Source organism: Brachionichthys hirsutus, unplaced genomic scaffold (genome assembly GCF_040956055.1).
Source record: "Brachionichthys hirsutus isolate HB-005 unplaced genomic scaffold, CSIRO-AGI_Bhir_v1 contig_883, whole genome shotgun sequence".
NCBI lineage: Eukaryota > Metazoa > Chordata > Actinopteri > Lophiiformes > Brachionichthyidae > Brachionichthys > Brachionichthys hirsutus.
Window position 1 is genome coordinate 125,551 of NW_027180441.1, and position 22,535 is coordinate 148,085.

At 42.9% G+C, this 22,535-nt stretch overlaps 1 protein-coding gene across 1 annotated transcript in view; it reads left to right on the forward strand.

Annotated features, from left to right (window-relative positions):
- Positions 1–22,535, forward strand: part of LOC137914942 (voltage-dependent T-type calcium channel subunit alpha-1G-like) — a 138,041-nt gene that overhangs the window by 110,105 nt on the left and 5,401 nt on the right. Inside the window, exons 6-19 of the mRNA XM_068758429.1 lie at positions 974–1,256; positions 1,508–1,600; positions 1,729–2,620; positions 2,975–3,378; positions 5,336–5,487; positions 6,555–6,740; positions 9,361–9,475; positions 10,421–10,576; positions 13,295–13,360; positions 15,690–15,783; positions 16,673–16,854; positions 18,247–18,585; positions 19,181–19,360; positions 19,922–20,022. Coding sequence (XP_068614530.1) covers positions 974–1,256; positions 1,508–1,600; positions 1,729–2,620; positions 2,975–3,378; positions 5,336–5,487; positions 6,555–6,740; positions 9,361–9,475; positions 10,421–10,576; positions 13,295–13,360; positions 15,690–15,783; positions 16,673–16,854; positions 18,247–18,585; positions 19,181–19,360; positions 19,922–20,022 — 3,243 coding nt within the window. The remainder of the gene's footprint in view (positions 1–973; positions 1,257–1,507; positions 1,601–1,728; positions 2,621–2,974; positions 3,379–5,335; positions 5,488–6,554; positions 6,741–9,360; positions 9,476–10,420; positions 10,577–13,294; positions 13,361–15,689; positions 15,784–16,672; positions 16,855–18,246; positions 18,586–19,180; positions 19,361–19,921; positions 20,023–22,535) is intronic.

Here is a 22,535-nt window from a genome sequence, read left to right on the forward strand (position 1 = left end):
ATGATCAATGAGAGAGAATGATAAGCCGTGAAGTTATGACAGAGCCCATGTGGGCCACCTATGACTTATTTACGTTCCCTGCACCATCTTGGCTTCATTCATCTCAATAGGATGTATGATATCTCACAGCTATCATTTAAGTTAATGCATAATGGTTTTGAGGAGCTGCCAACACTTGATGGCCACTTTGATCCAAAGACGGCATTTTAGCACCTGATTCAGATTCTCTTCAACTCAAATTGCTGCAGAGTAACATCTATGACTGTAAACTGGGTATACAGTGTCTCTTTCTTAGACTAAGAGCATATCATTATAAGTGGAAGTAAATGTACCCCATGCATGCATCATTTCAGGGTTTAATTAGACAAATGACCATACTGAGAAGAAATGTGAAGTAACTTTAATACATGCAAGTCAGTGAATCTCATGTCCTGAAGTGTGCGCGTCTGGTCTGAAAAGCATTTGAGACTACCATACCAGCGCTGTAATAACAAAGGCTGCTGAGCAAAGAGGCTTAAGAGAGATGTTATTCTTTTTTATTTCACAGACATTTCAAAATTATTTTTGCAAGATGTCCAATGCACTCATGCTGGTTTTTGATAATGACTGTCAATCCTTTTATTTAAAAAAAAAAAAAGCCTCAATAAAATCACTTCAATTAATCACTTATCATCAGTGGCTCTGTGAGATTTTGTAAAATTTTGAAAATAGGTATAGTATTTTTCCGCTAATTAAAACAAAAGTTTAATTTCTCAATGATGAAACGGCCACTTGCTAATTACACTCAGTAGGTTTTATCTGCCATAATTTACCTGTTATGACAATTATAGCGTAAAGAGGCAAATGTGAGCTAATGTTGCAAAGTTAATGGGAATACAGTGACTGTGATTTATACACTGTGCTGTGATAAATCAGTCGGGCCACTTGAGAATGGTCTAAATCATTGGATATGTCCTCTCTTTCTTCCCCGAAGCCCTCGCTCTTATAAATACTACCACACTGAAAACGATGACGAGAACCCCTTCATCTGCTCTCAGACCAAGGATAATGGCATGAGGGAATGCAACTCTATTCCTAAGCTTTATGAGGAAGGAGGGCTTCAGTGCAACCTGGACATGTACTCTAACGTCACTGACAACACCACATGCATCGACTGGAACCAGTACTACACCAACTGCTCTGACGGAATGGTCAACCCCTTCAAGGGAGCCATCAACTTCGACAACATCTTCTACGCCTGGATTGCTATCTTTCAGGTAAAAAAAATAAAAATAAAGAACTAAAATTGAACACTGGCTCCATAAGTCTGGTGACTGTTCTGGCTTGCCTGTGTGGGGTAAAGTACAGAATAGGAATGCTGGGGATTACTCTTCTGTGGAGTGGAACCTACTGTGAGTGTGAAATATGGTATCTGGAAATGTCATTGTTTAATCCTCGAACCGGCAGCGTTTTCCTTTCATGAGTTGTCTAATGAGCGTAGTTAATTTACTTTGGTGTTATTCTTTAGGTGATCACTCTGGAAGGCTGGGTCGACATCATGTACTTTGTGATGGACGCACACTCCTTCTACAACTTCATCTACTTCATCCTACTCATCATTGTAAGTGCCCCCTCATGGTGCCCCCAGCTGTGTGCTGATAATTCAAATAGTAGGTTGGTTTAGGGATGGTTGTGTGAGCATCCATTGAGGGTGTGAAAATAATGTCCGTTGCACTTCCTTGTCCTTAGATTGGCTCCTTCTTCATGATCAATCTGTGCCTGGTGGTCATTGCTACTCAGTTCTCCGAGACCAAGCAGAGGGAGAGTCAGCTGATGAAGGAGCAACGGGTGCAGTTCATGTCCAACGCCAGCACTCTGGCTTCTCTGTCTGAGCCCGGTTCCTGCTACAATGAGTTGCTCAAATACCTGGCTCACATCATCCGCAAGGGGGCCAAACAAGTGGCCCATGTCTGCAGGCTGTTGGCTCGCCATGCTGGGTTTAGCATTGCTGCGTCGCCCCCAGCCGCTGAACCCCAACGTAGCCAGAGGAGGACGAGGAAGTCCTCCAGGCAGGAATCTGTGTCAGTTCATCACATGATGCACCATCACCACCACCACCACCACTACCTCCTGGGGAATGGCAGCGTGAGGGGTGACGGGAGCCTCCGGTGTCTGGAGGATAGCGATGTAGAGGCTGCTGCTCATAACGATAATGTAGCAAGCACCGACACGGGTCACCTTACATTAACCCATCAGCCTTTAGTGACAGCAGCTTCTTCTGATACAAACCTTGTCGCTTTGACCAATCCTGTTGCTGGAGGCACAGAGTCATCTTCTGTTCGCCGTGTGTTCTATACAGACACAGTCCACTGCGCCCAGTCACGCACAAACCTTGCAACAACCCTGGGTGCATCCTCCCTCATGCCGGTCCCCATGTCCAGGGCCAAGAAGAGGAATTCTGTACCCTTTGCAGCCCCAGGGCCCAAGAACTACCCAACTCTGCAGGTTCGAGCCCTGACAGAGTCCAGACGAGGAAGTGCTATTGCCAGCACTCTGACAAACCTCAACTTTAACCTGAATATCCCACCCATGAGCATGGAACGACCACCTTCAAGACTGGTGGACACAAGCTCCCCCTCAGGTACTGGAGACAACTGAGAAAATAACAGATGTTCACGCAGATTACGCAAATACTCCTTATAGCAAAAGAGTGTGATTAGCTCAGTTCGTTGCATTCCTTTGAATTAGCTAGAATTTCCTTTGCTGAGTCGTCCTATGGACGAACAATCTGGAAGGAATTAGTTAGGATGAATGAATTCGCGAATCACCTGAGTACGATTTTAGCTTGCATTGGTAAAACCTCAAGCACCATCCAAAGTGCAAGTTTTCTACAGAAACGTATCGAGTGCTAATTACTTTTAATAAATGTTAACTCCTTGTCTAATCTTGCAGCCGGCTCTCATTCTCATTCTCACTCATTCTCACTCAGCTGCAGTCCAGTTCTCCTGTCAGCTGTCGGCTCATGACCTCAGCAGCGCTAGCAATGCTATGGACACAGCAGCACTGACACTGGACCCCGAGAGCTGTCCGTGCTGTGCCAAGGCCCTGGCCAATGAATCAGACGGTGGCAATGAAAGCAACGACACCCCTGGAGACTCTGACAGTGAGGGCGTGTATGAATTCACCCAGGATCTCCACTACAGGGACAGGAGAGACCGCCGGCAGCCCAAGAAGAAGAAGCACCGAAGCCTCTGCAAAACTGCTGCAAATGTCGTTCACTTCTGGAGGCTGGTGTGCGACACATTTAGGAAGATTGTGGACAGCAAGTACTTTGGCCGAGGGATTATGATCGCCATTCTGATTAATACTCTGAGTATGGGGATCGAGTACCATGAGCAGGTTAGTGTACTTGTGTGTTTTTGTTGTGAGTGTGCCGCGGTTCTATTCAGATATTGCTCCATCCAAATGAGCAACAAATGAAAATGCCAACGCAAAATCATAAAAGATTGTATCGACTGCAGGAAGGTGTTATTTAAACGTTGATGGAGCACAAGTGTGTCACTCTGTGTGACTGTGTGAGCAAGCTGCACAACCCCAACAGGCCCAACTGGAATCCCTCATGTCTCTTTGGTCATTTTTAAATAAGTTTAATTACGGCCATGTGAGAGAGAAACCGGAAGTGGGTGTATATAAGGGACGAGAGAGAGAATGATAGAGAGAGAGAGAGATTTAACAGCTTGGATATAACACACAACAACTGACAGACGTTTCTTCTTTTGTTTCACTCTCCATCTGTCTTTTACAGTACACTTAATCTGGATTACTATTATTGGTCGTACAATATTGATACATTTCAGCAATTGTATTGTGTTTAGTGATGCATCACTATCTGATCTCATCATCAGCAGTTGATAGTGCCATATGTCACGTCGGTTTTCAAGCCCGGTCCTGTATTACTGGATATCTGTGGTACTGTTTCTGTTAGACAGGCGCTTTCATTTTCAGTTGATGAATACTGTGATGTCATTGGTGTCTGTGGTGTTTATTTCATACCCTTTGTTATACAGCCATGCATTAATTCATTATGAAAATGGCTAATATTTTTAGCAAAATCGCTTTCATAATTATGTTATTCTTTTGATTCTCTTAAATTACATCAGTGCCAAGTGCAGGTTGAAGTCTGTGTTTGTGGGTTGAGGTTTTGGCATATGTGACTTTGTAGAAAGGTAAAGATTTGAGTGTGTGTGTTGTAGGAGTCGAGTCGATGGGGTTACTTTCAGTCCCTGACCCAGTGCATATAAACATATCCAGATGCCTAACATCTGCAGCAACCACATAGATTTCTGGTCTCCACCTTTATTCAGACCTTTCTTTTCTCAAGTCATCTCCTTTTCTATCTGCTTTGCCCTTTCCTTCACTTTTCTGTGATTTGATTCTTTCCTCCTCCCTTTTCCGTTCCTACAGTGTCCTTACAGTAACTATGTTCTCCTTTGTTCCCCTTCTCTTTCTGTTCCTTTTCAATTCTTCATGCCCTCCTTCTTTGTATCCCACTCCTCAATTGATCAGCCCTAGTTTGAGTAACATGAATCCCTCTAGTCTCCAGACAGGCTGCTGAAAGCTTTCACTGAGACGCTTCATTGATTGCAAGTCCGACAACATCCAATAGACACGAGGATCACTAAGCCTCTGATTGGCTCTTTAACTGCATCCACATGGAGGAGAGACTGATTTCAATTTCCGTACATCCTGCTGCCAAGTTTTCTTTTAGCTTTTTGCACACAGTGTGCAGCCTGTGAAACTGCCACTATAGGAATTAGGTAAGTCGTACCAACTGTGCTCAGAGCTACATGAGTTTGAAATGTTGAAGGTGATTTGTCCAAGGTAAAATTATGTCACTTTAATGCAAGAAGGGAAGGACAGAGAGATTAATGGCTCAAGCTTTTCAAATGGAATCTTTTACTCAATGGTAATTGCAAACCGGTGAAATGGGAGATGCTGTAATGTTTTTACACAAATGTAGCAATGAAATTGGGTTCTGCTGTCACAAGGACTTGCATAGGCCTCAAAGTCTAACGGAATATTTCTGAAGCTGGATCATAGTGAAAGCCTTCCACTAATTTAGGAATCTTTTTGGGGTTTTTCAGCAGTCAAACTTGTTTTTGTCACTTCCTTAAAAAACAAATCCAAAAAGTCCAAAGCATTGTTTGCAAACAGTTCTATACAAAAATGTAATTTAGTCGCAGGTGCATTTCCTTGTAAAAATGTGTCCCTCAACCTGAAAGCATCGTTTTGATTTGGAGATGCAAAGCTGATAGTCTCATTACTTCCTCGTCTCTGTCTTTGTCTCCGTCTCCAGCCTGACGAGCTGACCAATGCTTTGGAGATCAGTAACATCGTGTTCACCAGCCTGTTCTCTCTGGAGATGCTGCTGAAGGTTTTGGTCTACGGGCCCTTCGGCTACATCAAGAACCCGTACAATATCTTTGATGGCATCATTGTGATCATCAGGTAGGCTGTAGCACCAACACACCTAAACCTAAGCAAGCCTGTACAACACACAGAGGAAGCTGATAACTACAACATTAATCAGAATTAAATTTTCCTAGACTTTAAGCCCTGAAAAAGAATGTCACAACACACCAAATGTGATGAATTAAATATATAAAAGCTTAAAATATATTTAAAATATTAAAAAGATTGTTGGTCAGGATCTTTGACTTTTTGAACGTAGTGAATTCAGTGCCTGAAAGAGGTTATTGATCAGGCACCACAGTCCCCTGGTGACCTGTGGCCTCATGTACCAAGACGTCCGTGGGTTTCCTACTGAAACATAGCGTACGCTCAATCCAGAAAACGTTGTATACACAAAATAATCCAGATGTAAGTAACTGTGCGTGTGCACGAATCCAAGTATATTTCCTTTGTACATCCCGCCCTGTCCACATCACCATTTAAATATGCAAATCATATGTAAATGACTCCTGCACCTGAGATTGCCTTGTATGCGCCATCAGAAAATTAAAACAAAAGTAAACCCTGAAAAAAGCGAGTTGGAAACCCTTTTAATTGAGTTGAGGTGCGTGAAGATGTACATTTTGGCACGCTGAGCGCAAGAGGACTGAGTGGGAGAGCTGATTAAGACATCTCACACTTTACGCACGGAGTTATTAACGTGAGTTCTTTGCACACAGAGACAATCAGGGGCTTGTCAGAAGGATCTGAAGCTGTATTTTAACCAGCGACAAACAACAAGTCACTAACTTTAACCACTGACTATTAGTGATGCTGCGAAGACAAGACAGTGTTTGGGGGCACACATTCCAAATGCGCATTACACATGATCTGTACATTGATCGATGGAAATGTAATAGAAATAAATAGAAAACAGATACCAAGAACAGCTGTAAAGATTTTCTGAAGAAATATTACTGCCCTGCAATAATGGCCTGCACCTACTTAGACTCAGGAAAATAAAATAAAAATTAAGTGCAAAGTATTAACATATAACATTTGCAAATGTGTGTATTCATAACACATATGTTTTGGTCCTAATGTGTGTCTCTTCTCTTGGACAGCGTGTGGGAGATTGTGGGCCAGCAGGGTGGAGGCCTGTCGGTGCTGAGGACATTCCGTCTGATGCGGGTGCTGAAGCTGGTCCGTTTCATGCCGGCTCTCCAGAGGCAGCTGGTGGTGTTGATGAAGACCATGGACAACGTGGCCACATTCTGCATGCTGCTCATGCTATTTATCTTCATTTTCAGGTACAGTAGTACCTCAGCTTACGAATGTCCCTACATCCGAAAGTTTCAGGTTACGAAGTATCTGAATGGGAAAATATTGCCTCTCGTTACGGAGGCGTTTCAGGCTACGAAGTCAAAAATAGCTGCTCGTAGCTGCTCTGCCATTGGCTATCGCCTAAAATCTGCCTGGCAACCCGTTGCGTATGCGTGTATCCCAGCACGCTATTCGTGTCCCCCTCGTGTCACCCGGAAAAAGTGTTGACAAGTCGGTCTATTGCTCATTATGATGACGTCTGCCTCGCACATTTCCGACGGATTGTCAAAAGCCGGCAAAAGCAGACGTCATTGGATCAGTTTTTCAAGAAACGCGAGGCAGAAAACACCGCAAAGGACCAGTAAACAAAGAGGACAAAAAGTAACAGCTAACAGGTAGATTAATATTTTAAAAAAATATCATAATGTAGCGTCCGTCGGACGCTGGAATAAGCACACGACGGGTAACTCTCTGTGTGTGTGGGTGCCGCGAGGAGGAGGAGGAGAACGGGGGAGCTCCCCCGTTCTCCTCCTCCTCCTCGCGGCACCCACACACACACACCGCCCCTCCTCCCTGGATGCCTTTGCGGACTCTCTGCAGCGTAGGAATAATGAACACTCCTAAAACATGAACCGTTACAATACTTTTGCGGGGCTTGGAACGGATTAGTGCATTTACATTCAAAATGCGTCTCTACTTACGAAGTTTTCACGTTACGAAGCTACTCCCAGAACGGATTAAATTCGTAAGTAGAGGTACCACTACTGGAGGGAGAGGAAGTTGCCTTGCTGCTTTTTTTAAATGTTCACCAAATTCTATCAATCTTTCAAGAAACATGGATGAACTGTCTTGTTCTTCTCACTAATGGAGGAAAGACATCAAATTATGTTGAATCAAGAAAAGGTTGAGGTTAACAGAAGTCACTTGGTGAAAATGAAACTCCTTCTGTAGGTTGGAAGGAGAGGACCGATGCAGACCTGCCAGAGAACGTTTTATTGGCAACCATTATTTAGTCAAATTACATTGCTAAGGCTTTTACAAACTGTAGCATTGTAATTAGTTTAGCATTGTAATTAGTTTACTCCTGGAGTCTGATGCTGATCAAATATGCAGAGTTAATCTAACCGGCACAAGTGGCCAGTCGAAGACGCAACCAGTCTCAAAGAGTGGGAGATATTTGTGTTCATACCTGTCACACACAGCTGTGAGACAGATAGGAGAAAGTGTGTGGTAAACGCATCTGAGCACATCCCGCTTCATTCCAGGTAGTTGTGTCCATGCGTCTTGTGCAGACACGTACACACACACATGCCCAAGATCCCAAGGTCCTTGTTTATGCACGGATAAGCAGGCCTTGATTTGAGTGAAGAGTTGCCAGGTCGACACAGCGGAGGCCCGTTCATTGATCCCTGAGCTCCAACTGCGCTTCAGTGTCAGTGAATAATAGACAGACTGGTGCAGACTCCCTGCTGGTTCATAAAAATAACGGCCCAGATTAACTGTCTCACTCTACGAAGCAGTGATTGTTGTTTGTGTGTTTGTTTTCCTTGATGAACAGGGTCAGGATGGGGATATCAGCAGGGGGTTCGTCCAGCACATGGACAGGACTGAACCACTGTATAATAACTTTACAAAACATTATGCACACAAATTTACTGAAAATATGCTTTTTGTTTTGTTTAGAAAACATTTTTCTCAGTAAAATATTTACATCTGTGATTACCACAGACAACTTGGATAACTTCTTAGTCTCCTTAGTCTCTTGTCTTCTCAAATTGGCTTTCTTCTGCTGTGCATGCATACTTGGAAACGGATAACCAAAATCCTGATTTTCTTTTTCTTTTTTGACTGAAGGAAAAACGTTACTATTTTGGGAAATACATTTCCATGCATGCTGTCTTAATATTAGAATATTACAAGGAACGATTGCAGTCACAGACTGAGAAGACAGTATTGATTCCCTGAAATATCACAAGTCTTTTTGTTAGCGAGTGAACAACAAGTTCAGCTTTGCAGCAGAAGCTGGAATGTGTTGCTTTTGTGCAGGGCTAGGCTACCTGTTTTTCACCCGAGCTCCACCTTCACACTCATCTTCTTCTCTTGTAATGAACCTAGATATTTTTATTGATTACTTTCCTTCCTTTGACCAGAATAGTGGAAATATTGTTCCATAATTTTTTACTGCCAATGATCTTCATTTATTTTAATCAGCATTTCATATTTCACATGTTTTGTTATTGAGCTGTTTTGCAGCGCTCTCCATGGTGCTGAACTTAAACTGGCACTAGCACATCACTCCGCTCCCATTCAGTGTATTATTGGCCTTCTGTTGGAAAACTGCTGATTAAATTAAATGACTGACAGTATTACATACATTGAGGGTTTTTTTATATATATATTTAAAGTTATTGTGATCATAAAATAAGTGTCAGTACGTTGCAGAAGTTGAATACTTCTTGTTTAATGCTGCAGTCAGCAGTGAGCAGAATAATGTTCGTTATAGCCCACAACTGTTTTCAGTGAAGCAGTATAATCAGTGTATTACAGCATTATAAACATGCTCTTTTGGCTTGCTGCAAACTGTTCTTTCTGTTGCTTCTTTGCCAGCATTCTGGGAATGCATCTGTTTGGTTGCAAGTTTGGGTCTGAGAGGGATGGAGACACCCTGCCAGACAGGAAAAACTTTGACTCTCTTCTCTGGGCCATAGTGACTGTCTTCCAGGTAAGTAAAAGGCAAAAGAGGCCTGTCTCTCCCTTTACACTGTTATAGACAATTTAGCTGCAGCGTTTCTCCTAACAATCTGTTAAGAAACAAAGAATTCAGAAGTCGGTTGATGACCTAAAGGTATGCAAGCATCTCTAACTTCCTGTGTGTGTTATCCACAACCACCAGTGGCCCCAAGCGAATAAACAAATATCTTCCTCCCTCAATGATGCTGACGGAAGCTGTCCCCATTCTGAGGCTGAAAAGACCATTTCCTCCTGAATAAATAAAATTCATCAAATTAAATATTTATCCTCATTCCCTTACCCCCTTTCTCTTTAACTGCCTTGGATTTATATATCTCTTTCATTTTCTTCCTCCCACTCATCTAACTTTCTCATGGCCTTACGGGGAAGCTTGCACTACAGGAAGATCAACCAGCAATGACTGCGAAAGCATTATTTCATTCGAGCACATCTGTGACTCCTCATCCTGAAACATTTTTCAGTGTAACGTTTCATCGTGTAACTTAATTGATAATACATGCAAATATTTGTATTTATTTTACTTAGAAAATTAAGCAACACACAAACACAATAGTGAGACTTTCTATGGTAAATGGACGACACTTAATAGTGCTTTTCCACCTTCACGTGGACGTGCTGCCAAATCAACAGGATTCGGGGTTCAGTGTTTTGCCCACTTCTACATGTGGACAGTCACCGCTCATGGGATTTGAACCAGTGACCTACTGGTCACTCTACCAACTGAGTCACAGCAGCCCACGCTATTACATCAGTTTTTCTGTATGCTAGCTTTGCATCTGATCTGATGCAGCTATTAGCATTAGAATTGCGAGCAGTATGGGAAAACTTGGATAGCAAACGTATGATGAGGAGATTATCATACAAATACTAATTAAGTACTCGAGCAACAACATGCTTTTCCTCGCCTCTCCTACAGATCCTAACCCAGGAGGACTGGAACAAAGTATTATATAACGGCATGGCCTCCACCTCTCCTGTAGCTGCCCTCTATTTCATTGCGCTCATGACCTTCGGCAACTACGTCCTGTTCAACTTGCTGGTGGCCATCTTGGTTGAGGGTTTCCAGACAGAGGTAACATTGCTGGACATACATGTGCAACTATAAGCAAATGCAGTTTCCTTTATGCTCAGACGAACACAATCTGACGCACATCCAAATCTTAACACGGATCTTTTTTTTTGAGAAGGTATTATTAATATAGTCGTGTCTTTACTCATGCTATTTTTATTACTTTAGGATGCTAAAACAAAATTATTGAATAAGTGTTACTATTTATTGCTTGCATGTGTTAAACATATTAAATGTTCACACACTCTGTTTCACAAAACAAATTACCAGTAATTCAGGCTTATTTACATTAATCTCCACCTTTCCTTGCGATCTCTGCAGCAGGTTAAGTAAGGACACAAGAGCACACCGTTTGCAGCGTTTTATTTTCCGTTCCTTTTTATCTTCATCTCACCGTCAGCCTCTTCTCCTCCCACTCTGTCCCACTATCGCAGCAGTCATCCTCATTATTGTTCTACTCATTTGCCAATGCAGCTAAGCCATAAAGTACATTATAGGAAAACTATTTCTGCTGCACTCGACTGTGCATCAACCCACAGCTCTGACGTCCCCTGTTACATCAGCCTCAGCCTCAGAGTCTGCTTTTCCTGACACAGAGAAAGAGAGTGAAGAAGGTGAGAGGGAGTTTTCAAAAGACAGCAGCTGGCATCGTTTTTGGGTCTGCAGGGAGAGAAGAAGTTGAAGTTATTTAAGTGACCTCACTTCTCTCTTCAGTCATCCTATTCAAGGTCTATATACATTTGCAACTGATAAAGAGACTAAGGGAAAGTAATAGAGAATGAAACTATATCGCCACAAAACATCTCTGTGTACTTGCCCTCCACACTGTATCTTTAAGGGGTGAAATTACCCGTGTTCGGGATCTCTGATTCTCTGTGGCTGACAGGAGAGACCCATAAAAATTATTGAATTAATCCATTCCTATTTAATCCTTGAATTCTTCTTTGGTCAAAAATGTCATCGTGTTGATGGTGGGGGTGTTTCATGCCGATCGTGCAAAGAGCTAAATATTTAATTGCCTAAATTAAATAACATTTATTTTTGTTGTTTTAACTTTCTGATCAATTAGTGAAAGATAATATACCAGCTACCTGCATGCTAACCTTAGCAGGATAGGCTATCTTACACTTTGACTCTCATATACAGACAATAGAGAATATTTGCACATTATTAAGATCACGCTGCTGCTTTTGTGCAGAAAGTGCATTTGTGAAGTCACAGGAAGGTTTTCCACACACTACCTGTTCGGCACAAAATAAACAACTCGCTGGTGATTATAGTGAAGCATTTAGCAGCCAAAGAGGCAGATGGTCCAATCAGAAGTTGAAGGATAGCAAAAGAAAAGCTGAACGCTAATATTGGACCTACTATGTCTATGCCGAATCAACTCAGTGGTCAATAATGTGCACTCAGGTTGATTTTGGTGCTCACAAGTAAAAAAAATAAATAAATGTACAGTACCTCGACATACTTCTGAGATACGAGCAAACCTGTGAGAAATATTTTGCTTTGAGACACGAGCATAAATTCGAGATACAACAAACTCCCAGATGCTGGCGCTAAATGACCGAGCGTACTGTACAACCCCCCCTCTTAGCACTGCACACTGCTGTTAGTGCTATCATCTGTCTTGATGGTAAAACTCATAATAAAACATTTTATATCACAGTAATACTGTATATCATTTATTACATCATTTTGTTTATGTTTCTATCAATGTAGCAATTAAATGCATTTTTATTAGCATTGATTTAGGTGTTTTTATACCGATTAAATTGTTTTCAGTTATTTTATATGGGAAAATGTATTTGGCATTCGAGTGATTTGAGTTCTGAGCTCAATGTAGATGAATGTTCTGTTTCCACCTCTGCTCTTCTATCGTCAACCGTCAGCTTAATTCCCTTCATCCTAGCATCCTATCTTTTCTTGCAAACACAATGTTTATTTTTAGTTGGCCAAACTTTCCCCATGTCAGGGTTGCTAAGTAACGGGCTCTAGAACAATGTGAGCTAAACCAGGAGCGATGTATGGATGTGAATCCAAGACCCACACAGTCATGCAGAAATAGTGTATTACTTATCATGTTTATATTGCTCTGGGCATAAGCTCGAGTGAAATCGTGTTATGTAGGTGTTTCTCAATGTGTCCCGCCAGCTTTTATTGCCTTGATTTAACTCTATCCTGCATCCTCCTCTTTTCCTCAACACTCATCCTGTTATCAGTCTTTTCCCTCTTGTGGGGGCCCCTCGCTCAGGTTGCTGTGGTGTGAGTATCTGCTGCAGAGAGTGCAAGCAGACCAGACTTTTACTTTTACTAACAGCAGAGTAACTGAAGTCATTTTCGATGAAACATGCATTCCACTCTAGTCTCAATCTAACACACAAAAAAGGTTGCAGACATTGTCTAGATCATTTATGTTACCCGTTTCCTGACCCACTGATTTCCATAAACACAACAATGGACCAACTAGGAAGGAATGGATGTGCACTTCACTCCTACTCCTTAACGACGTGACTTTTCATGCTTTCAGACATTAAATGTTGAAATGAAAGTATGCAGCTGTGTGCTAATGGTCTGATGTGTTCTGTTGCATGGTAAAGTTGAGGTCCCAGCAGGCTGGCTCTCCTTTAACTTCCTGTGGCCACTCCTCTTACCTCTGTGACTCTTTTCCTGCTTGTGCTTCCCTCTCCCGTCTGGCTGCTCCGAACACTTCTAATATAGGAAGTGTCCAAGCGGGAGGACTTGCATGCCCAGCTGAGTGTCATTCAACTGCCTGTAGACTCAGGGGTATGTAAAGCGCTGCAGCTCTGCCTCCCCCCTTGGTTTATTGACCACCTCATCCTGCCCTCTGCCCTTCCTCTCCACCCGTTCTCCTCATCTTTTGCTACAGAGGCCTAAAGTTATGTGTCAGATCACTAATCAGCTGCAACTTGGAGGTTGCCCTCTACTTATCAATGACTGAATGCGGTAGTTATCATTTGAAATTTGTCTTTCTGCTCTTATGCTTACTTGTTGCATTATTTTAGCTGATTGACGAGCTAGCTAGATCATTTCTCAAATGAACTAATGCACATTTTAAGCAAATTCTAATAGGATCATCTTAAAGGGCTCCTCTAATTGACAAATTGAGACTGCCCTACAAGGGGTGTTTGGATATTTTCTGCTCAATGTCTTGTTTATGAATCCTCTCACTAGAGTAATGAAGTGGGAAGCAAGAGAAGAGTTCATTTTCTTCATTGACAGGATAAGGCAGATTGCATTTGGAGCAGGTTTTTTTAGGCTAAATGGATATCAAACTCAATTGAATGAATCATAAGTATAAAGGATGAGTAACTGTGTGAAAAAGTGTCTGTTTCTTTAATGCTCAAATCTATGTACATAAAAAATGTTAGGAGGAAAATAAATTACTCCATCCTTGCTTTGTGCTGGGCATTCAGTCGTTGACTTTTAATTGATAAAATAAAAAAAATCCCCTCAACAGTCAACATAAACGTGTAGTACCAGATTCTGCTTATTTTAAGTTAGACCACTTTGGGAGTTCTGCTATAACTTTTTGCAAATTTCCAATTTCTCCACCATATCAAGAACTCTCGATGATGAGCATCAGCGTATTTCAGTCAGGGGAGATTAGTGGCTGAAATAAATAGTGTTTATTACATTAAAGTACAGATCACAAGTATGTCGCAAGGTCTTTGTTTTCTAGACTCTTGGGAGGAAGGAGATTTAAGGGCATCTGTCCTGAATAACAACAATATATATATATATCCCCTATGGACTTCAGATGCTGCTGTTGCTGCTGGTGGTGGCTGATGAACCTGGTGAAACTGATGAATGGTGAAATAGTTGAATCTTTAAAACACTTAGCGGTGATGTGGAGATGGATGGTATATAGAACAGCAGCATAAGAGAAGAAACAGTAGGGAGTTTTAACCTCCTGAGACCCAGCCCGTTGACATGCGTCCTCTGTAATGGACAAATGTCCACTACAGAGGACATGTCAACGGGCTGGGTCTCAGGAGGTTAAGGATAAAATAAAAGTTGATAAGCCAACAATGATCGTGTTTCATTGTCCTGGTGGATAGATGCATGCTCATTTCTATATTCATGTGACGGGCAAGCCTAAAATATTTCGTGGAACCATTATGGCTCCACCATAGAAGAAGTCTCATCGGAAATGAAGGCGTGAAGCTCGCTGAAACAGCCCATCAGCAACATAGGGTCTAAGTTATTTAGTGCTGCATTACAAATGCAGTGATGCAGATTGTCATCAAGGCTGCAGAAAATATCAGACCTCCAACGTGGCTCACAGAGAAGATAACCCATCATCTTTACGTCCTCTAACCGGCTACCCGCGTGATGCCTCAAGAGCTGGAACTAACCACAGTTATGAGTCGTTTGTCAGAGTTCAGGAAAAATAACAAAGGCCTTAAACGTTTGCTTCCGTTTGTGGTATGCATGTTTTCTTTACTCGTTCTTCTCTGAAAGGAAAATCCACATGAAAGCTCGGACTGAATGCTTACCTCCCTCCAACCCTCACTTCTCTTTGCATGCTGGGTTGAAGAACTGTGCTGCCAAAAATACCCCCTTTTTCTGTCTCTGTTTTATCTGGCTTGAGGATAAAAATGACGTGTCATTCATGTGGACATGAATGAGTCTGGCGCCATGTTTCATGTTTTTCGTAAGTGACGACGAGAGACGGAGCTTTCTGATTGGATAGGATTTGAGGGAATACTGCCTCCGAATGGTTTGGCATGCTTATGAATGGGCTTCACAATGCACTTTTGTGGTTAGATGTGGATGGGAGGTTGTTTTTTAATAAGGTCGTGTGGATTCAATATTTTTTTCAAAGGGGAGGGGGGGACATTTGACGACATTTGACACAGTTACTCTTTCTCAGCCTCAACCTTTGAACTTTACGATTGGGGGGTTATCACAACCTTACACACTGCCTCTTGAGACTTATATGAGGTCAAATCCAAACAAGGATTGATGTGATACTGGGATATAACTAATGTTTGGAGACACCTTCAACCCACCTGCTTTCTGTTTACATTGCCTAGAAACAGACATGCACAAGTGTCCATGTCTAACACTTGGTGTGCTTTTGCATGTAAAGGGCGATGCTTCTAAATCGGGCTCAGAGATCGATTCCTGTGCACGAAGTATGGAGGACGTTAATGGCAGCAAGAAGGATTTATCAGTCTCAGCAGGTGAGGCATGCAGGTTAATTCTACCTAAACCTACATCATCTATGTATTCATGCTCTGTGCTTCCATCAGTGAGAGATGCAAAGGATTTAACCCCCTCTGATTTATCAAAGCCCAATTGCAAACTTGGCAAAACTTGAAACATCTGTGCTTGCACAGTTAATTGCGAGCCTTTCCCCACCTAATCTCTGTGAGATCTCTGTAGATTACATCCTGTGCTGTTTCTCAGTGCATGTAAAAACAGCAATGAGTTAGGTACAAGGTACTTTGGATACTTTCCCCAGCCTCTTACATATCTGGGGTTGACTCCTCTAAGCCTTTTGTCCCCTGGGTTTTCTGACCACACTTGGCAAGCGCATGCCTGATGGGCTTCCTGCAAGGCTTCATGCCACTACGGCAACCTGATCCACAATTCTTCATATCCCACTTCCAATCTAACTGCTGTTCATCCAGACCGAAAAGCCGAAAGGAAACACTACTGTCTGGAGTATAACTCCAAAATGTGCCATATTATCTCCCCTTCGGCCTCTTCAGATGCTCAGAATACAACTGTTTACTTAGATGGAAGAGCCGCATATGCATTTGCAAGGCCTTGGACAAAAGTTGGAAGAAAGGAACTCGAGTTATTAAAGTTGCATTGCCCTCTGTGTGTCACGTATTTGTGTTTCTGCCAGACATAATCTTCTCTCCCATGTATCCCACAATATAAATGCCCTGCTGTAATATTTATGTTGCTTAATATCATTATAATGCATATATTTGTAAGTATGCTGTACATCTCTTCTCCATGATGTTATTTAAATAATCTCACTTCTTTCCTCTTTGTTCATTTATTAAATTCATTTTTATCTCGACGCTACAAATTGTCCCTTTGTCGCCTCTTTCTCACTAGTAGTGCCTGTAAATGGTCACGTGGACCTGAAGACCAACTTGACTCCACCCCTAATTACCCACACGGCCGCCACGCCAATGCCTGTACCCAAGTTGCCTGTTGCCGGTGACCCCATCCTTGGCTATGAGACCCGCCGAGGCAGCAGCGTCTCTGTAGAGCAAGCCTGCTATGAGAAATCGCCGGTTTGTAATTTTATTTCTTACATCTACCAAAGAAGTCAGAGGACTTCAAGTACCTCGGGTCAAAGTTGCAAAGTGATGGGGAATGCAGAAAGGAAGTGAAGAATTGTGTGCAGGAATTTTACAGAAAGCGAGTTGAAGACGCTTTTAACTGAAGTGGAGGCGCTCAAAGATGTGCATGTTGGCACGCTGTCCTCCGGTTTAACGCGAGAGGAGTGAGTGAAGCAGATCAAGACACCTCACACTTTACGCACGGAGTTATTAACGTGACTTCACAGAGACAATCAGGGGCTTGTTAAAGAGATCTGAAGCTGCATTTTATCCAGCGATAAATAGCAAGTCACTAACTTTAACCTGACTAGTAGTGATGCTGTGAAGACGGGTTAGTGTTTGGGGGGGCGCATGCTAAATGCTCATCACACATGATCTGTACATTGATCGAATGGAAATGTTTCCTGTTGACATGTACAGGTTCATCATGTGATGGAGCTTTTAATATTTGTGCAGTCGAAAGCTCCGATGACATTAGAAACATCGGCTCTCGCTGCAAACTGCGCTTTAACGTCGGCCCGTTCAGATGCATTGTGGGAATGTGATAAACCGGGAGGACACGCGGATGATTCCGTCCCACACGGCTGGCGGGGCTTGGCTCAGTCCCGATCGGTCTGCCCCGTTAGAGGAACCCCAGTGTGGTCAGCACCTGTACCGGTACCGGCAGCACACGTGTCCGCGCTGTGACGCGCTCCAGGGCCGGCCGCAGCTCCGTGCACAGGAACCGGAAGCGGCTGATGAGCCGGTCATCATCATGGGCCGGTACATCCTCCCCGTCACTGAACACACTCTCTTCTCATTGCACCATTTACAATGTCTTCCAGTAGAACCAAGGCGGCCATTGTTGGTCGGTGTTTTCAGCTCCACTTTGCTTTTCTCTCCTCTCCTGTAGCTGCAGACAGCTGGGTGCGTTCATTGTTGGTCGGTGTTCATTGTTCGTGTTTCTCTGATGTGCATTTGACATTTATTTAATAGAACATTTCCCCAGCATCACCTCTAAGTGTCGCTAAAGGACGAACAGCTGTAGGAACGTGCGTACGCTAGCCATGAAGTTGGCGTGAAGCATCTCCACGGTCACGTCACTCTCGATACGTCGGAACTTTGACGTGAGAATGTACGTACGCCAGGTTTTTGTGCGTACGCACGGCTGATACACGAGTCCCCTGGTCTCTGTGTCTGCTTTAACTGCCTGTCAGAAAAAATCTCTGCTCTCTTAACTTCATCGAGGATCCAGTGCTGCTTATGTCCACGGAAAATAAAAGAAAAGCATTGCTCGAATTCGAAGGCTGTTGCATTCTTATTTCTTTTCTCCTGCTCTTTTCTCCTCTTGCGTTCCTGCCCCAGACCAACGCTAGGAGCTCCTCTCCCCAAGCTCCTTGGAGCTCCGGGAGTGGCCGGACCAGCCGGCGGTCTAGTTGGAACAGCCTGGGACGTGCTCCGTCCATCAAACGGCAGAAGCGACAGTCTGGGGAGCGACGGTCTCTCCTATCTGGGGAGGGAGGATCCAGTTCCGAAGATGGGGAAGGTGGAGGTGAAGGAGGAGGGGAGTTAATGGAGGATGATGATACCTCTCTAGGCAGGACTGACTCCATGTCCCAGCCTCAGAGAGTGACCCGACACCGGAGGATGGAGTCAGTGGAGACTCGGAGCTCCATGGATTTGCCTCCTGATGTTCTGCTGCAGGTAGATGCTGTGCATCCATCAGATTCTAACTTTGATCAATTTGTCATTTGTGTTGAAGCTCTAAAGGGATCGAAATGACATTGGTAGCAAAATCTCCATTATAAATCGTTACTGCATAAGAAATAGTTGGAAACCCCTCCCTTGAAGCACTTCCTGGAATAACATTCCTTGCCATTCCTCCAAGATCAATTAACATAAACAACACTCAGAGTACAGAAGCCCAAAGTGCTGAAAGCAACATTGTGACCTCTTGACACTAAAACACATTTTAAATATGATGAAGCCTGATTCTTTTGACCTGCTACAACTTCTGCAGAACAATGGTTGAATTAAACGGCTTGTATTGTGCAAAGGTGTGCCATAAAAAGTCAACCAGAGTTATTACCTGGAAAATCATCCAACTGAGAGGGATATGCGAGAGAATGATCTTAGTTTTCATCGCTGCAGGAAATTACTGTAAAGGGGATAGTCCAACACAACTTGTCCATCTTATTGAAGAGAAAGGACAGCACAAAGGGCAACGAAGGGCAATCATAATGTAATAATATCGCGCAGTGTAAAATCTACACCATTATAGACGTTTCCTTGTGTGTAGGTGCCGTACCTTTACCGTTCAGCGAGCATGCACAGCTCCAGACCCCCTTCACTCGGCCACCTTCGGTCATTGGCGCACAGAGACTGCAACGGGAAGGGCTCTCCTTCAGGCCTGGGCCCCACACATGTCTCTCTAGAGGACAACACTGAAGATGAAAATGCAGAAGAGGAGGCCAGCCTGGTTAGTCTGTGCACTTGGATTTGTACCTCATTTAAAGTACATGTGAACACAGATAATTTTGTCCTTAATGGTAGCAGCAGGGCAACGTCAGTGTGCACGTTTGTCTTTTGTGTGGCCTTGGGATGAGCTGGCATTTCATCCAGGATGTACCCTATCCCTCGCCTGTAGCCAGCTGAGATGGGCTCCAGAAGCACCTGCGACCCGCTTTCTTCTCGTCTACAGCCGCTTATCCACCAAGAAAATGGATGGACGGATGATTAGTAACAGCATTCATCTCTTTTTTTCAAAAAAAGGGCTAAAAAATGGGGCTTAAAGAGGTTGGAAATGAGTTTCACAACAATTTACTGTCTATTAATGTTTATTAATGGCTGACTTATGTCTTCGTACTTGACTGTAGGACGCCGTTTAACCTCATTCTACACATATCTATGAAACGGTGCTGCAAGAACAAACTCATTGTAATACTTCAATCTGTGCAAAACGTTTGTGGTTCACGATGTGCAACATTAAATTGTTAACACATGAATAATGAATGTGCTGTGCACTCACCTCTTGCTCCAGGGCCGGTTTGCAAGGCTGGTCCACTGGCTGGAGAGGAAACAGCCAGATTGGTGTCGGCAGAGGGACACCTGGTCACTCTACCTCTTTCCTCCAGAGTCAAGGTAGGAAGGTTTAAGTCCACAACTCACCTCTTTCAAATCAATGTTGCACTCATTAAGCATTTTAATAGCATTAGTTTAAAAACATTTAATTGGCTTGTTGCCAGTTAAGAAAATACTTCAACTTCTTTCTGCTGTGGAAGTTAGAATAAATTGTATATCTTAAAATGATTTGAAATGTCAAAAATAGATTGTTTAAAAAATAGTTTGTGCACAGCACTTTTTAAAAGCTTTGTTTTTGTTGTCGGTGTAAAAAGAAGACTGAATCTTCTTCTTCACAAGATGAGGATTCCCGGCATTGCATTTGACTGACATCCCATAATGCTGAGTGTAATGGCAAAGTGTTTGCTTCAATTTGAGCTCAGCAGTTTTTCCAGTCCTTCCTATATAAACTCTTCCCTCCCACATTCTCCGTTCAGAAGTCTCTTTCATCTGCACATTTCTGCCATGTCAGGGGTGCGTCAGTTGGCGCTGGGTGAGGAAGGGACGTGTTATCGCTGCCACATGCTGATTCCTCTGCTTCCAGCCCTCATTCAGCCCCTCTTCCTCCTCTCCTCCTATCCTTCATGGATTTTCATTTGTTTATCTCTGCTGCCTGTTTTGAGAATATGGCTGTGAAGGCAACGCCAACCAACATGAACGCAACATCTCATCCTGCTAATTACAGAACAATGAACCGCTCCTCCATAAACATCATGTTTACTTCCAGAGTGATGTATGCTAGAAACTCTCTGCATCATTTCAATTCCAACAACATTGCATGCCAGCCAGGATTTGAATTCTCCTTCCATGAGGCCCCATTTACAAAGCGATGGCTTTGATTTGCTTTACAAATTGGATTATGAATATATTCAATTCAATTTTATTTATAGGGTACCAGATCATAACAGAAAGTTATCTCAAGGCACTTTACAGGTGTAGCACAGAAAGACAGAACCCAACGTGACCTAGAAGAGCAAGAACTTTGGCGACGGAGGCAAAAAAAAACTTCCCTTAAAGGTCCCTTATTCTACCCTTTTCCTACAAATTAATGCAGTTCTCAGGTACTTATATGAAATATGAGTGACAGTCTTACTGCACAGATCTGTGGGAACAGAAGGGACAATATAGCTGGTGATTTGTGTTAGCCTAGCTACAGTGTATTTGTTCTCTTCTAGCTGTTATATACTTTATATTAGATATATGCGTTCTCACAGCGACTTTTCTGAAAGGATCCCGGGACGCACGGACTGAAACTGTTGTAAAGTCTGCATGCCGGGGCAGTCGATGGCCCTTTCAAAGTCAACAGCAAATAGCAATCTCACAGTAGAGGTGCAGGAAACACAATAAAAGAGTGTTATAAGCTTAATCTGCAGGACAAATGAAACCAAAGAGCCTGATTTTGTTGTGCATTTTAAAAAATGTGTCTTTTCAATCTTCATTGAAGATTCATTGAGTCTATGAATAATGAATGCGCCCAATGGTTAAATGCAGGACCATTGTAAGAGGAGCCGACTCTTACATGTGCTGTCACCTCACAGCAAGAGGTCCCGGGTTCTGTGCAGAGTTTGCATGTTCTCCGCCGTGTCCGCGTGGGTTTTCTCCGGGTTCCCCAGTTTCCTCCCACCCCCAAAAACATGCACTTTAGGTGAATTGATTACTCAAAATTGTCCATAGGTGTGAGTGTGTGCATGAATGGCTCTCTGTCTCTGTGTGTTCCCGTGACGCGCTGGCAACACGTCCAAGGAGTAACACCGCATCTCGCCCATAGCAAGCTGGGATAGCAACACCCGCTGTAGATGAGATGACCGTCTCCAATGATTACTGCAGGGATGTTTTAAATAAGCAGGGCTATGAAGCCATGTTGTGATGCACTCATTGTGATTAGACATGCAAGAACTGGATGTGTGAGCAATGCGCATTACTGAAAGGTGTCTGATTAGAATAAATGTGGAATTCCACCGAACTTTCTCGATGAAGAGGGTCATCTGAGCAGCAGATAATTAGGTGCATTACAAGAACAGACCAAACACGCAGCATGCGGGGCGTCTTAGGATTACAGTAAATGGTGAAAGTAATGATCTGCAGCATTTTTATGTGCAAACTTTCTCCTCCCCGGTTCTTAGAAATACAGCATAAAACTGATCTGGCACAGAGCTGAAGAAAACATGAACAGTACTTGGCTTCTGTCAGCTGTTTTCTGGAAAGCAGCGATCCAGCACTCAGGAAGTGATGCATTTTATATCTCTTTTTTTGGAATGCAGAGAAGAAATGGGTAATTAGTGTATGTGGCTCTTCTCCTTTCTTCTGTAGGGAACGCAGCACATGAACACCACTAAGAAAAACTAACGATCAAATCAGCAATCGTTACTGCCTTAAAAGAGAGGCATAGCAAGATACAACAACATTTAAAAGTATATAATTAACTTTAATCAGTAATAAATATTTTTCACTTACTTTATTTATATGATATTGAAGCACTGATATCTCAGAAAATCAAAGCTTTAAACACGATCTGTTCAGATAAAAATCAAAGC